The 15,134-nt window shown below is 49.9% G+C and overlaps 2 protein-coding genes across 2 annotated transcripts; one reads left to right on the top strand and one right to left on the bottom strand.

The window, feature by feature from the left end:
* Nucleotides 1-524: 524 nt before the first annotated feature.
* GCG54_00014615 (Nonribosomal peptide synthetase aclP) lies at nt 525-5,438 on the top strand (the record flags this gene model as incomplete). Its single annotated transcript, XM_045414440.1, has 2 exons — nt 525-2,322; nt 2,371-5,438. The coding sequence occupies 2 exons, from the start codon at nt 525-527 to the stop codon at nt 5,436-5,438; spliced, it is 4,866 nt and encodes a 1,621-aa protein (XP_045256881.1).
* A 2,397-nt stretch (nt 5,439-7,835) lies between these two features.
* On the bottom strand, nt 7,836-8,576 carry GCG54_00014614 (uncharacterized protein; the record flags this gene model as incomplete). The annotated part of the gene is made up of 2 exons (XM_045414439.1): nt 7,836-8,289; nt 8,353-8,576. The coding sequence occupies 2 exons, from the start codon at nt 8,574-8,576 to the stop codon at nt 7,836-7,838; spliced, it is 678 nt and encodes a 225-aa protein (XP_045256880.1).
* Nucleotides 8,577-15,134: the final 6,558 nt, after the last annotated feature.

Raw genomic sequence — 15,134 nt, 5'->3', positions numbered from 1 at the left:
AGACGTCGAGATGTTAATGTGGGAATTTGGCATATTTTGGACGGGATCAAGCACGCGAGCTCACCCATACAGGCGGAATCATGAATCGAGCGATCGCGATTACGACGAAGGCCAATTTGATAAACCTTATGGCTTACCCACCTAACGTGGCTGCCGGTTTAGGCAGTCGAAGAGTCTTCCGGTGGCACCATCGGACTGCCGAATATCGTCTCTTCATCCCTTTCTAGATTCAGTAAAAAAGCACTGTTTCGTGGCAAGTATGGCGGCGTCCGGAAGTGAACGACTCAAATCGGGTAGGATTACTGCGAAAGTGTCAGAAAGCCATTCGAAAGCATGCTTTTGGTTTTCAAAGGCTCAATTGCTGATATCGCGAGGTTGCAATACGACTCTGAAGGAAGTTCTTCTTATCAGAAACTTTTATAATGGATTATACAACAGGCCTACAACTACTAGCAACGGTGTTGCGAGTGGGTGTGGAATCGATCCTGCGGGACCAGAGTTTCACCACCAATGGCGGAGACTCCATGGCTGCTCTTCGATTTTGTATGGAGTGCAAGCGGAATGATATCTTTGTACCCGTCGATCTTGTTCTCTCGAGCGGCTCTGTTACGGAATTGCTGCGGCAATGCCAACCAATATCTGTCTACAGCAACGGCAAGCACCCACAAATTCGAACCGGCCACGATGCAAGTATTCGCGACAACGAGCCCACGAGACCAAGAGAACACTTTCGGGAGGCCGGCAGCAGAAGTCGACTTGACGAAAAAGCTGCGCTATGGCGCGAAAACAGAAACGAGTCCAGTTTACGCAACGCAATCGACGAGTCCTTGGAATCCAGCGCCAGGGGGTTACGCCCTATCCTGACTTTCACAGACGAGTTCTGCACCGGCAACCATACAGTATGCGACATGTCTGATATTCAAATATCTCTTGTTCATGGGAGTCTGGAATCACCCGGAGCGAACATAATCTACTACAGCGAGATCCACAATCCGAGCCATATTTTCCGTCTCAGAGACGCCTGGATGAAAGTTTGCAGAGCAGAACCTATTTTCCAAACAGCGTACCGTATTCCCGACGATGGACAGGAGATTCGTCCTCGACTTTGCTGGCGAGAGTTCAAAACAAAGAGCCGAACAGTCTACAGGAACGCGTTGCTTCAAGCAACTGGGCCAGGAATGCCTTGGCCCGACAACAATGGAGTCGATTTCGGCCTGCGATTTACCGTTCTACACTACCGTACGAGACGACCGGCTGATAGTAAAGCCGCTGTGATCTGGGCAATTCATCACGCTTTGATTGATGGCTGGTCTGCCGGCCTCTTGGTCCAGAAAGTGCACCGAATGGCGTCCGGGAAACCTGTACCCGCGCACCCTGGGCCGGCCTATGTAGATCTCTGCCGCTTTCAACAAGAATTGAGATTGAGTCGAAAGGCCGAGGGAGATCTATTTTGGGCGGAGCAAAGTATCAAGTTAGCAACAGCTTGCGATGAGCTCCTCATTGCAAAGGCACCAAACGCTTCTGCATTCACCAACAATTTATGGGGCAAGAGGGACGAGATGCAGGTTCCTGTCGAACTTGCCCCCACCGATCATGCTGCTGTCAAAGTTGCAGCACAGTCCTGCAGTGTCACTCCGGCCGCCTTCTTCTATGCTGCCTGGGCAGTTTGCCTCGGGCTTTACGCAAGTTCGGACAGTGTTGTCATCGGCGCAGTTGTGTCGGGCCGCAACATTGGGCTTGCCGGTATCTTCGACACAATAGGCCCCATGGTGAACACATTGCCACTCCAGGTCGATCTTGACTGGCAATCTTCATCTCGAAAACTGGTGGAGGATGTTTTTGCTCGAATCCAGCGGTTATCTTATTTTTCATGGACCACGCCGAGTAACGGATTCTCTAGAGTAAGGGGAAATTTGATGGCTTTCACACCCAATCCCGAATGCTGGGTCAAGGGTGCTGGGGTTGAACAGTCCTTTTACCAACACACAACGAACTTGCCTCTCAACGCCATCGTCAAAGAAGATGGAAGTGGCATGGTCATCCAATACTCTGCTGAGCGCTATAACGCGAAGGCGATGGAAACACTTGCAAGCATTTTCAGGGCATCGCTCTTGTCACTTTCCCGCACCGAGGCAAGTCTGGAGTCATTACAACCTGTGCTGCAGACGTGTGGACGGAGTTTGGGCTTGATGGGCAACTGGAAGTCATTCGAAACGACAATTCCATCCGTTAGAGACGATCTCGTGACGTTATTTGAGGACATTTCAACACACTACCCTGGCGCGATCGCCGTCGAGTGCGGAGATCAAACGATCACCTATTGTGAGCTAGAGAGGCTTTCTGGCTGCGTCGCTTCAAAACTAATTCAAGTGATACAACCGCAAGAGGTCGTTGCCGTGCACGCAGATGGTTCCGTCAACTGGGTTGTGTCCATTTATGGTATACTACGAGCTGGAGGCATTTATTGCCCCTTGGACAGATCGCATCCTCAAAGATACCGCGAATCCCTTTTTGAGGCATCAACTGCACGGGTTTTCCTATCTACAGATGAGCGCTCAATGGCCAGTATACCGGCTGCAGCTGAAATTGTAATAAACGTTGCCGCCGCCATGGAAGATGTGGAGGCGACGTTGTGCTATGATTTTCATTATTCAATGAGAACGGCACCTCGACCAGCAGACAAGGCGTACCTCTGCTTCACGTCCGGCTCAACCGGCAAGCCTAAAGGCGTCATATGCACACATCGAGGTCTTGTCGCTTTCCAGAGAAACCTGGAAGTCCGCTTGGGTGCATCCGTTGGCGTCAGGATTGCACAAGTCATGTCCTTGGCTTTTGACGGTGCCATACATGAACTGTTTTCAGCCCTTTCATACGGAGCTACACTCGTTCTGCGGGAGACGGACAGTCCAGCAAGTGTACATCATCTTTATGCTGTTGATTGTGCCATTCTTACCCCATCTTTGGCATCTGTGCTGGACCCGGACGATTTCCCACAGCTAAGGACTGTGTATCTGGTCGGCGAAATAGTACCGCAGACGGTGTGCGACACATGGGCTTCCAGTAAGACCGTGTACAACATGTATGGGCCAACAGAGGCAACTTGTGGCGCCACGATCAAGCAACTACGACCGGGCCAGACAGTCACGATTGGGAAGCCAAATCCAACCACCAGGATATATATATTAGACAAATGCAAGCGACTGGCTCCTCCAGGTGCGGTCGGCGACATTTACCTCGCGGGCGTCCAGGTTGCCATCGGATACATCGGGCAACCAGAAATCACTGCCGAGCGCTTCCTTTCTGATCCATTCATGAAGTCGGGAGAGTCCATGTACCACACTGGAGATCGGGGCTATTGGGACGATTCCGGCGATATCGTCTTCCTGGGTCGCGCGGACCGTCAGACCAAGCTTCAGGGATTCAGACTGGATCTTGAAGACCTGGAAGCCCGTATTCTACGTGCTTGTGGTCAGCAGCATGGAGCCAGCGCCGTGGCTGTGACAACTCAAGGCGATCAACTGATTTGCATGATCCAAACAAATTCTGGAGATCTCGCAGGAATGCGAATGGCTATTCGTGACGCTCTCCCCCCATTTGCGATACCCAAGCACACCTTAGTTACCCGTCAGCTTCCGATGACCTCAAACATGAAAGTGGACTATCGTACAATTGTGCAACTGGTCAACGACTCAAGCATCTGTCATCAAAATCGGACGGAAACAAACGGAATTTCTTCATCCACTCGAACAGAGGCTGTTGTCGCTGCCATCTGGGCTCAAATTCTGGAGAACGAGGCTCTGTCCCCTCGAATCGGCCCCGACTCGAATTTCATACAGCTAGGCGGGCACTCCCTACAGCAGTTGCGACTAGCAGCCAAGTTGAAATCCGTCTTCGGAGTTCTCATCACGCTTCGAATGATAATGAATATCCCAACTCTGCGGGAGTTCGCAGCCGCAATTGACAAGATGGACAAGATGTCTCTGCCCCCTACGGCGGTCGAGGGAAGAAATGATGCCTGGCTTGGAGCCTTTGACCCCCGCCCGATCGAAAGAGAATGGTGGAGAAAATATCAACTAAGATCTGGCACTTCGGCTTTCAACGTAAGCTGGGTCGCTCAATACTCCGCGAGTATCGACGGCCCGAAATTAGCTAAAGCATGGAACGCTGTGCTGGCACGACATCTCATCTTCCGATCTCGGTATGTGCAACATGACGGTTTCGGCTTGCAGCGAGTCTTGTCTTTGTCTCCCCCGCATGTGAACAGACGGCGCCGTCTCAACATCCGCAGAGAATTGAATCGGAATTTCGACCTGAGCACGTCGCCCCCTGTCCGGGTCACAATGACGCACAATGCGATAATTGCTATTTGGTCGCACATTGTGTGTGATTACACCACCCTGGGCATCGTCCTCAAAGAGGTGGCCACCGAATATCATCGTGGACCATTGGTTCCTCCTTCCCCCCCAAAATCGCCGCCAGAAGTGTGCGGCAGGCAGATATCGTCTGACGAATCATGTGCCGCGTTCTGGTCGGCTTACTTGGATGGAGTGAAGAACAAGCGCCATCCTTATCTGGGAAATGACATTGAACGAGTTGATTACCGGGGTAAATCACTTGTGGGACGCGTGTCTGTCTCCCTATGGCACCGTATGCAAGCCTGCGTGCGAAAGTGCCGGGTGACCCTACAGCAGTTGCTGATTGCTGCAGTCGCTGCGGCCGTCACAATCGAGGACGAAAAGATTGATGTGACATTGGGCGCACCTTTCCTCAATCGGCATTCCGAAGCGGATATGGAGGCTGTGGGGTTGTTCCTGGAGCCGCTGCCAGTTCGTGTACATCATGATGATACCACGTCGACTCTGAGGTCTTACCTTCATACCGTTCAACACTCATCTCAAGGTGCTTTGGCCCACGCAGTCCCGTGGGACCAGCTGCTGGAATATTTTGGCATCGATTCCGGAAGCCAAATTCCCAATCACCCAATCTTCGACTGTGTCACTTCATTCCACGATGCTCGCTGTAATGGATCCAATAACACGCAGCAGAGCAGATGTGGTCCATGGGATAATGCAATTTGGGGTGATGGTGTCGAACCACAGCTGGTATGGAGTGACGGCGCAAAGTTCAAGTTGATGGTGGAGTGCCTGGCATATGACGATGATACGCTCTTAATCCGACTTGAGTACGACACGGCTTGCTTTGAAGGCAGTCATCGTGTTTACGATGCACGAATCAAGGCTGTGAGAAGAATGATACTGACAGCCATGAAGATGATCGTTTCGCCAGAAAATGGCACCGTCGGTGGCTTGCGGCAAGGACTCCGACGGTTATGGGAAATAGAGAAGAGACCTGGGGTTAAGGGTGTTCCCAGCGTGGATTTGCTACACCCTTCTGAAGGCCTGTTCATGAGACGCTTTTCGGACTTGAACAGTCGCTGAAAGATTCTTCTTTTGCTTACTATGACTTATTTTACTGGGGGAGAGTATGATTTGATTCTATATTGTACGTGGCGTATCGCCGAATGATTTAAAACCTCAGTGTGGTCTGGAGTTCTAATACAAATGTTGAAATTAACAGTATGACTTTTGAAGCCAAAGTTGGTGAAGAGATTTTCCAATGTTAGGAAGTGCCAAGTCAATCATCAATGGGCAGATTGACTCATTTGCTAATAATATGCGCCATCTTTGCCTCCATTATACGTGTATATCAAACACCCGACTTGGACGCTGCCGCCTACGCCGCCATTGTTGCCTGAAATTCAATATCAGCTGAGTTTCTCGAGAAAGCCGCACCTGAAACACTTACAATTCACGTAATTTGCCCTCATGAGATTGTAACATGTTGGACTCTCATCAACAAGCGGCCGCTGTATGTCTTGGCTAATTTCCCCCGTGTCGCACCCCGGCTGCCATTCAACTTTGAAATCATGTTTGATTCTCCATCGATCCGAGTGACGAAATCGAATAGCCGGATAGGGCCGAGCGCCGTGTACACTCCTTCTCAGAATAGTCCTGCCCTTCTTGGATCTGCAAAAGGCCGCGACGCCGTCCTCCTGCTTTCGGGAACGAATATCAGCGTGCCCTGGAAAGTCGGCTTCGTTATGGCACCGTCTCGCTTGTTCCATTAGCGGCGTGGCAGATCCCGGAAAGTATGTTGGCGGAGTGACAGCTGTCTGGCGAACAAGAATAAGGCGGGAGACTGATGAGGCACGGGAGGGAGATCTTATGGTGACCGTGGTCCCAAGCGATGTAAAGTTGTCGGGTTGATGCCCGCCTGCTCGAGTCTGCATTCGGGAACCCATTGTCGCTGGCCCATCAGTTGAAGCCCCATTACCTGGACTTTTTCCTGCGATTGAAACGACGAAAAAGGAGATGACTGCGTACAAACCAATCATAAGAAGCATGATTGGAAATGAGTCAAAGTCTGGCTCAGAATTTGAGCTGTTAATAAGCCCACCGCAATATCTAGCTTTAAATCTTTTCTCGATGGTATGGATATACCCGTAAGGATTAGAAAGAAAAGGAAGATCATGTATGTTTCAATGGATGGAAACTTGCTTCATCGGGGTTTGTTCGCTTGCGCCGCAAACAGCCAGTGCCATTCGTCTCATGGGTTACACGAGTGCTAAATGCTTGGGCCCAGAGTGGTACAGCACGATACCATGAGGCACCATCTGCCACAAGAAGTCCGTGCAGCAAGTCCGGCAATCAAAGGGGTGTTGTGGACCGGTAACACACGTCGTGTGGTGATGGATACGGCCGGCAGTGAATCAATACATGCCGGACTCAATCTGAAAGACAACATATTCAGAGTCTCGCGAGAGAAGTCTTCGATCTCAAGCAAAAGGCCACGCATACAGGGGCAAAGCTGAAATCAGTTAGCTTGATAGTCATCCTACTATACACTGATCTTCACAGATGAAGAACACTTGGCCACGTATGAGCCGGTCTGAAGCAATCGTCACGGCTTCTGCAATAAACAAGTCGTTCAGATAAATCCTGCTGTTTTACTCCTTCATTCTATCCGTAATTTGAACATTTTTGACATTGTGGATTCCCACTCCAGCCGCGGCTCAAGTCTCAACCTGCCTGACGGAGCACCGCCCCAACAGTGTGCCTCAGGTTTTACCTACAGATGGCCCACCTGATGTTATCTTGTGATCGGGAAATGTATCAGTTTAAATGGGCGACAGGAAGGCTATGAAGAAAATCTACGCCGGCACCTACCACAATACGTGCTATGTCGACGAGGTGTGGATACCTGTCGGGTCTTTTGCTTGGTTCAACTATGTCAGGGCGCTCGGTTTCGGTGTTGCATCCGTAATTACCGGCATTTCTCTGACCGCTTCCAACTCTCGATAAATAACTGGACCAACCGCGGCCCGTTAGTAAGCGGCCCCGGGTTGTCGACTGACGTTTAGGATGGAGTATACCCCGAAGGCAGACCAGGCGTGATGACTGGGGGCCGGTCACACGACTGTCCCTTGTCAGTAGGTCTTCTGGCTATTTGTCTCCAGGGTAGCGTGGCTCTTTGTTCTACCGGTTCCTAAACCTCTTCAAGTTTTCGTTTTCTTCGTGGTACTCTAGATTCTCAATGTCTAGGCTCTCCTCGAGAACACGCAATGGTTGATAACTAAAACCCATTGTAATACTTTGCGAGAGTAATTTGACCTAACATGAAGTGGTACTCGATTAACTGGTTTTAGTCGCCAGGTTAAATTAATCAAGTGAGTTACTGGATCAGCTTTTCTAAGCAGCTGGCTGGGCGGAATTGAAATGCGTCAGATAGACCCTTTTGACAGGTCCTTATTATATATCATTACTCTTCTGTCGTTCTCATTTCCTCCCTGAGTACCGAAAGCGAACAGAAACTCTGGTTACCGTGATAGCGCCCTGAATCGAGTTCATACCAAGTCTCGCCCTCTCCCCTATCTCCGTCTGGTAGAAGACTCGTTGCCCGTCAGCACTGCCCCAACCTATCAAAGCTGCAAGAACCGCACCCGTATTACCACTTTGACCTCTTATAGGGAAGTCGTTCTCCACGCTCCATCCCCAGCTGACGGCAGTAACTTCAACACACGTTTGGAAGTTGTCGGTTAAAATTTGTCTGACACTTATAGTCGCCTCTGCCCTCACCTCTGCAGAGACATCTCCGGGGAAGTGCACGAGAACGAGCTCGGTCACAGGGCATTGAAGCGCGACTGAAGACGAAGGCGTGAAAGACAAGTGCTTAACGAACTCCCCATGGGTAAGCAAAGCAGGCAAGTCCTTCACAATTTCGGCGCCGTGGCTAAGATTGGCCCAATTTTATCAGTCTCAAACATTGTTTAGCGCTTCCTGTAGTGCAACTTACAGCTTCGCAAACACTTCATGGTGTTCAACCGAGTCAAAGTCGAAGAATCCCCATAACAGCAATGGATTCTCAATCTCCGTGCCCCAGAATGCACGATATGGCCCTCCCTCTGCAACCGTCACAGCCCTGTACGCTCCTGAGAGAAACGATCCTTCTGGTGTAGAGTCGTCCATGGGGCTCAAACCGGGCTTAACACCCATGCACCCTACTTCGGTTACTGTCATTGTAGTAGTCTTCGGGGGGTTGCGGTTTTCTACTCATTTAATAGAGTATCTAGCATGCTAGAAAGCTTTTCTATAGTCGAAATGATGTCTTCTTTTAGTATTTATTACAATTTCATTAGGCAGCAGTGAAATACGTTGGGATCTGATCGCGAAATCCTGATGCCTAAAATGTGTACCCGACGTTGTTGACGTTGACGCTGACGCTGACGTCTCGTAATATGCAGTGGTCAGATGACAGGCAACGACTTCCAGAAGCATCTGGACCTAAAGCTGCCGTATTATCAACCAACCTAGAAGGCAACAAACGCGGAGTGTGTGTTCAATTGGCAATTCAATTTAGCTTGTGATCATGGCCACCGTTACCTAGACCCAACCTAATTTCAGGCGAAGCCCTGCAACTGCATTAAGTGCTAAAGCCATTTGGTGTGGAAGGAATCCCAGCGAGAGTTGTTAGAGAATAAGTGAACCTGGCCCCTTTAGGCCATTTGCAGCGTAGCCATGACGTTTGCCATGCACATGAGCACCCGAAGACATAATGAATGACACAAACCCGGGAAATTGTGTGTGGAACCGGCATCTTACCACTGAATACCGAATACTGAAGGTCCCCGGAAAATGAACTGGTTCGTCCTTACTTGCCCGGCTGAGGTGGTCGTATCGGCCATATCTGCTTTGCTTGTGCCCAGATTTGGCCAACAATTGAATAAATCTTCTAACCCGCAACTGAGAATCTTCGTCGTGGAGTGACTCCGTCATGATCTTTAGATTCTCGTTTGCTTTCCGTGTTGAGTGGTTTTGCATGCCGAGCCTGCGTAGCAGGGGACCCGTAACATTAATTAGCGGGTTTGTAATTATTAGGACACATGCTTGTAGGGGATGGTCCCGTTTGGCCTCTGTGCATAAGTTAACGTCAACCCAGGTGGTACAGAAATGAGGATATTGTCCAAGGCGTGCATTGTGATTCGGGACCGCCCCTACATCTGGCTACGACCAGGGCCGGATACCATATGTCCATGGCGTGTCAACCGGGCGATTATTCACTTCACCTCTCGTCAGAACGACAGGCGTTGCTCCAAGTCTCAGCTGCATGGGAAAGGGGGGTCAACTGTTTTTTGCAAGTATGCCGTACGGATACAGTCATTTACTGAATTCAGAATACTCAATGCCGGCCGAAATTGCGAACACACGCTTGGCGCTTATGAATTTGCTTAAGCGAGAGATCAGAGACAAATGAGCAGCAGGACAGAAAGCAGAAAATGCAGGGATCCATTGCTTTTTTGCAGCTTATGCGCAAAGCAGTGCCCGGTCTCGAGTCCAGGCTCGCCGACCGGAGATCTTCCATCTCGTACGTCCTGTTCCGCTCCACAGATTCGTTTCGGCGTAAAGTCAACCGTTGGGATGCATAAATTTCATGCATCATTGAACTTGCAACGCTGCGCCCATGGCGGTGTACCCCTAAAGCTGACTTCCTCGTGAACATGCATGCATGGCCAGTGCAGCCCGCAAGCGAGCACCACTTCTCCTCTCGAAGCACAAACAAATGAGATAAGATAAGCCGAGACTTCAGGCCATAGAACGATACATGAGACGAAGCAGCTGCAGCCTGCAGTGATTCCGCAGTTTTACCAAGCACTCACCCGAAAAAACGTGGAGGTCGATACAACCGAAGGCCAATCAGGGGTGCCACGGTTTTCGACCGGTGAGCCACCAGGCTACGTGCAACCGCAACAGCTCAGTCAGTCAAGTCTCACAGTCACTGAGTGAGCGCATAATCACCCAAGATCAATTCCGTTCCGATTTCTGATGGCTGATATCCATTCACGTCTGGCAGGGAGGCAGACTTCCAGAATCCCTCGAACAATATCGTGCTCTTCAGGTTGTTCAAAGAAACGTTTTGGTCACACCAACAAACTTGCTCGACAGAAGCAACCTTGGCAGTGTCCGTTTTTGCTCAGAGCCAGCACCCCGGCCCATTACCCCTCACCTACTCCGTCATTTTACCTGGTTCGCGATCCCCACGGGCAAGTGGAGAGACGCCGTTAATGGAGCACGGGGGGAATGCTCGACATCTGCCGCTCCCTTTGTCTTGGTCAGAAGAATCACAATGTGTACGCGATTTTGATGAAAGAATCTTGCCTCCGCTTGTCGTGCCGGCCAAGATCTATCCATCCACTCAGAATACGTCAAGGACAAATTTCCACGACCACGACGAAGGCAGCTATGCGAAGACGACACACCCGACTGGCACCCCCCCGCTACGCAGGGTCATCATGGAGGCTCAGATCGTTGGGCAAAGTCCAACGCCCTGCCGACCATTTTTCGATCCTGTCAGAGATGCCTTGTTCGTGAATGAAACAAAGGGAGCAGAGAACTATCAGCAAACACAAACAAACGGCGACGAGAGTTGGAGGCCAGATTCAAGCAAAGATTCGCCAGATACTGAGTACCAGCACCAAGCTCCCAGCAAGAAGAAGAAGAAATCGACGAGCGAGTATGGTCAGCAGGTCTTTCAGTTTCTGTCCATTTCTCACCCGAAAGAAGCGCGACTCTTCCGCACGAAGATCAGGTCTCACGCTGCACAGAATCCTAATGCACGTGAGAAACGGGTCGCCGGCTTGAAAGCAAATCTGCCGAAGCGTCTCGCTCCTGATTTCAAAGCCGAAGGAAGCCTCCCCAACTCTGCCGGGTGCGACGAAGACACGTTGCAATCCAAGGAAACTACCTGGAGAATACTGCGTCCTCAAATGGTCGCATCGATTCAAAGCTCCCCTGACGAGAAACTGAACGAAAATCAATACGAGAAACATACTTCCAAAATAGGCGTGCTTCGCGACTGTTTTCGACAACCAGCTCCACGCCCGGTCGATCTACCATTCAACGAGAACCTCGTACCGGACGGAAGCCTGTCATCAAAGTTGCCGCGGCAATTTGACGCTGCGAGCCCGAAAAGATTGAACAGTTCGCAGCAGAACAACCTTCATAAGACTTGGCAAGCTGCGGAAGTGAGATTTCGGGGGTATGACAAGTATGAGCCAGACTGCGAAATCACCGAAGAGGACCAGGAGGAGCGTATGGCTGGAAGGTTTAGGAGAGGTGCGTGATCCATGGAGCGGGGTTGGAAGTCGTCATAGGCTCTTCCTCATTGTCCTCGAGTCTCCTTTAGCTCCAGATCGCGGTTGGGGGCCGCGCAAAGTGGCCCAGGCTAGGATGCAGCGCAATTGTGCCCTCAAGTCGAAAGGACGCCTGCTCGTGCCAGGAAGCAAACCGAAGCATGGAAAAAACAGCATCTTCTCTCCCGTTTCCCGTTCTCCTTATGTGTCCATGGAAGGACCTTACGCGTCATGTTCAACTGGAAGGTGTAAATAACCTCAAATAACACGTCCTAAATGGAACATCTGATGATGTACTGAAAGCGGGCAGGCAAACAACACCGTGTTCGTTGTCTTATCACTACGACATTTAATTGCAGCAACAAGTTGTTATCTTACGCAAAATTTCGTCTTAATACAGAACCAATACCCCCTTAAACGAGCGTACAGTGAACCTTTTAGACACCACATTCAGTCCAACCTTTTCAAATTATCGTCCAGACTGTCTTATAGCACTTTAATCGAGGTAGTTGCAAGAGTTCATTATCTGGAAGCCGGTTCCCTTCTAACTTCTCCACTGACCAGCAGTGCCACATCCAGTTACAGCCTCCCTAGACTGCGTCTGCACATAAGCGTCTATGTTTGCGGTCAACGCGTCAGTCACGACGATGAAGAGATGCTCTAAACATCAGGGTTAGATTCCATGAGTCAGTAAGCAAAAGTGATCAGAGAAAGATAACGTTTCAACTTTCTATCTTTTTCGACTTGCCCAACTAACTTCATTTATGCGATTCTCTACCATGCTCACTTGCTCTTTTGACGGTATGGCTTTCGCAGAACTAGAGGCCTCCCATATTGCTAGTACAAGTAGGCGTTGATGTTGCGTTTTTTACTGTTGGTAAATTGCGGGCCAAGCCCACAAATGGCACAGCAGGCGTCCAGGTATCCGAGCAAGGGCACATTGGAGTTCAATCTTGCGTCATGAGCATTCAAGACCAGGCGCTTTGCCTTGGAAACGGCCTTCGATGTAATTTCTTGATGTTCGCCATGTTGAGTAAGGCTCGTAGCAGGTCTTGACAAGTTCAACCCTTTGAAGTGCCCGTTGTCAAACCACGCCGAGCGAGCTAGCGAAAGCCATCACAAGGACCCGAAGAGCTCCAGGGGCTGCTCTTGCAGATATCAGTCATAACCAGGCATCTATCATTGACTCAATTTATGAGTGCACCGTCCCACCCACAGCAACTTTTTTCATTATCTTCCTTTACTGATTACTCGCAACACAAGGTACGTGGGGATGTACAGCCCCGTATGTCGTACGGAGTAGTCAGGATGAGCTGGAGCTCTTTCCGCATGAAGAAAATGGTTCCGACATCAATTGCTCGCAAAGCACGCAAAGCCAATCAGTAAATTCATTCTGATGCTTACTGCCTATGAACTTGAAGTCGAGATGCTCCGACCGCTGCATTGACTACGGGATATTCATGATAATTTAGAAAACTTGACCTTGCCTGGCGTTCCGGCCTCCGCGAGAACGCTAAGCGCGTGAGCTCGACACGCACTGGTAGCCTCCCAGAGGCAAGATCTGCAGTCCCACCAAACGTTTTCGTTGATAATCACCCCTGTGCAGTTTGCGAAAGTCCCCTGCATGAAGCATTGACCTCGCGCAGCAGAATTCCATAATCCCTGCAGTTGGTTGTCGTGAAAAGCGAGAAGCATTTTCCGATTTGGGGTTCATCAATGAGACCCATTTCGCCTGCCACACCCAGTGCCGAAACCACGCAAGATTGCTGAGAAACGTCCCCAATGAGAAATGGCACCCGCCAGAAAGTGGACATAAAGCTTCCGTGGACATAAAGCTTCCACACACCCGTTGATGATGGTGTTTATATCGACATAATACCAATCTTCACGGGCCAAAGGAACGACGTTCTCGACGGTCAGACTCCTTCCAGGTCTGGCCTCAGGTGGCTTGGTTGATCTATGCTCAAGACAGAGCGTCGTTTCGTTCAGAAGCCTTTTATTCTGAGTTCATGTAAAAGATGAGGCCATGCAGTCCTACGCACAGGGACTTACCTCCCAAACCAGTGAAAGACAGAGAGAGAATCGCGTGAGATACTAGATTGTCAGCGAGTTTTACTGCCTTATGATCGCTCGCATTTGGCTGCTTAAACCTTACCGGAATAGAACCAAGGGGTTGCTCAGATGGAGACGCAGGGGTGTATCATGATGTCTTGGGATGTCACATTTTCACAGCGGTCACCACCTAGGACTGGCGTCAGAAGTGTGGGTTGTGTCGACCATCGGAGGAATTAAAAGGCCGCAGTTCCCTTGAGTGAGACGTCGTTCTTCTTGAATTTATGTTCAAATCTGTACCACAGAGATAACAACAGGAAATGCCGGTAGAGATTAAGTGGTAGTCAGAACGTTAGGTTGGCAACTTCGACAAAGATCCATTTTGGAAAGGAATCCGCTCACGAAAATGTCAGGGAATCATCCGAAAAGTGGTTGATGCAAACATGGACGGATCATCCACTGGTACAGATGCAAACATCTCAAATAGGGTAATTCAGCCATGCATTGAAGGCCCCAGGAACGAAAAGGATTCCATTCCATCCCAACCCCCTACCCCCAAGCGAAAGCTTCAGCCCCGCGCCCATTTATGTAGCCACAGGACACCTTTCGACATTCCAGTGGCCGAACGATGCTATAAAGATATATCAATGGGCTGGGCCAAGAAGTAAGTGGAACTTTGGACATGTCGAAAACGAAGAGGCCTGCGCTATAAGAAAGACAGGCTTCAATTTTACCAGCGCATCCTGAAGGAAGATCGAAAACAGACACGGAGGACGACACAAATGACAAGTATGGAGGGAGGGAAAGAGGAACATTAAAGCGAGAACTTCTGTATGAGCGAGGATGCGAGAGTTTGAAGCTCATCAAAGATCACCTCGGAAGAATTGACTAGGAATTGACTTTAAAGTGCTGCTTTCTTCGAGTATCCGAGGCCTGTAAATACTAGTAGGGAGTCAACATCGCTAGAGCGGTGGTCTGTCGGTCAAAGAACAATCACTTCCTGGGCCGCCAAAGAGTATCATGGCGGCAGGATTCCAGCAACGACGTTCAAGGGACACGAAAGTCATCGAGCAGACACCTGATACAACTAAGATCACAGGCTTGCGAACGTGAAACAAAATGACGAAGTTCGATCGTGATATGGTGCTGTGCAATTAGCCAAGCCAACATTGAGCTCATGTTGCCGTCAACAACATGATCGCATAGCTGTGTCTAGATAAGAGATGATTGCCCCAGACGTCACGGAGACGCCTATAAGGAAAAATTCGCCGTTGCAAAACGATATTCCTGCGTAGACTCCAACTCAAACAGAAATATCTCCGCCGCAGCTAGCCTAGACCTTCCGTCATTTACGATGAAAGGGTGCGAAAGCGCGACCTTGAAACCAGTGTCGGAT

This window comes from Colletotrichum gloeosporioides, assembly GCF_011800055.1.
Source record: "Colletotrichum gloeosporioides strain Lc1 chromosome Unknown consensus_109, whole genome shotgun sequence".
NCBI lineage: Eukaryota > Fungi > Ascomycota > Sordariomycetes > Glomerellales > Glomerellaceae > Colletotrichum > Colletotrichum gloeosporioides.
Note: the sequence above shows the minus strand (reverse complement) of the source record. Positions and strands in the feature narration are given on the sequence as shown.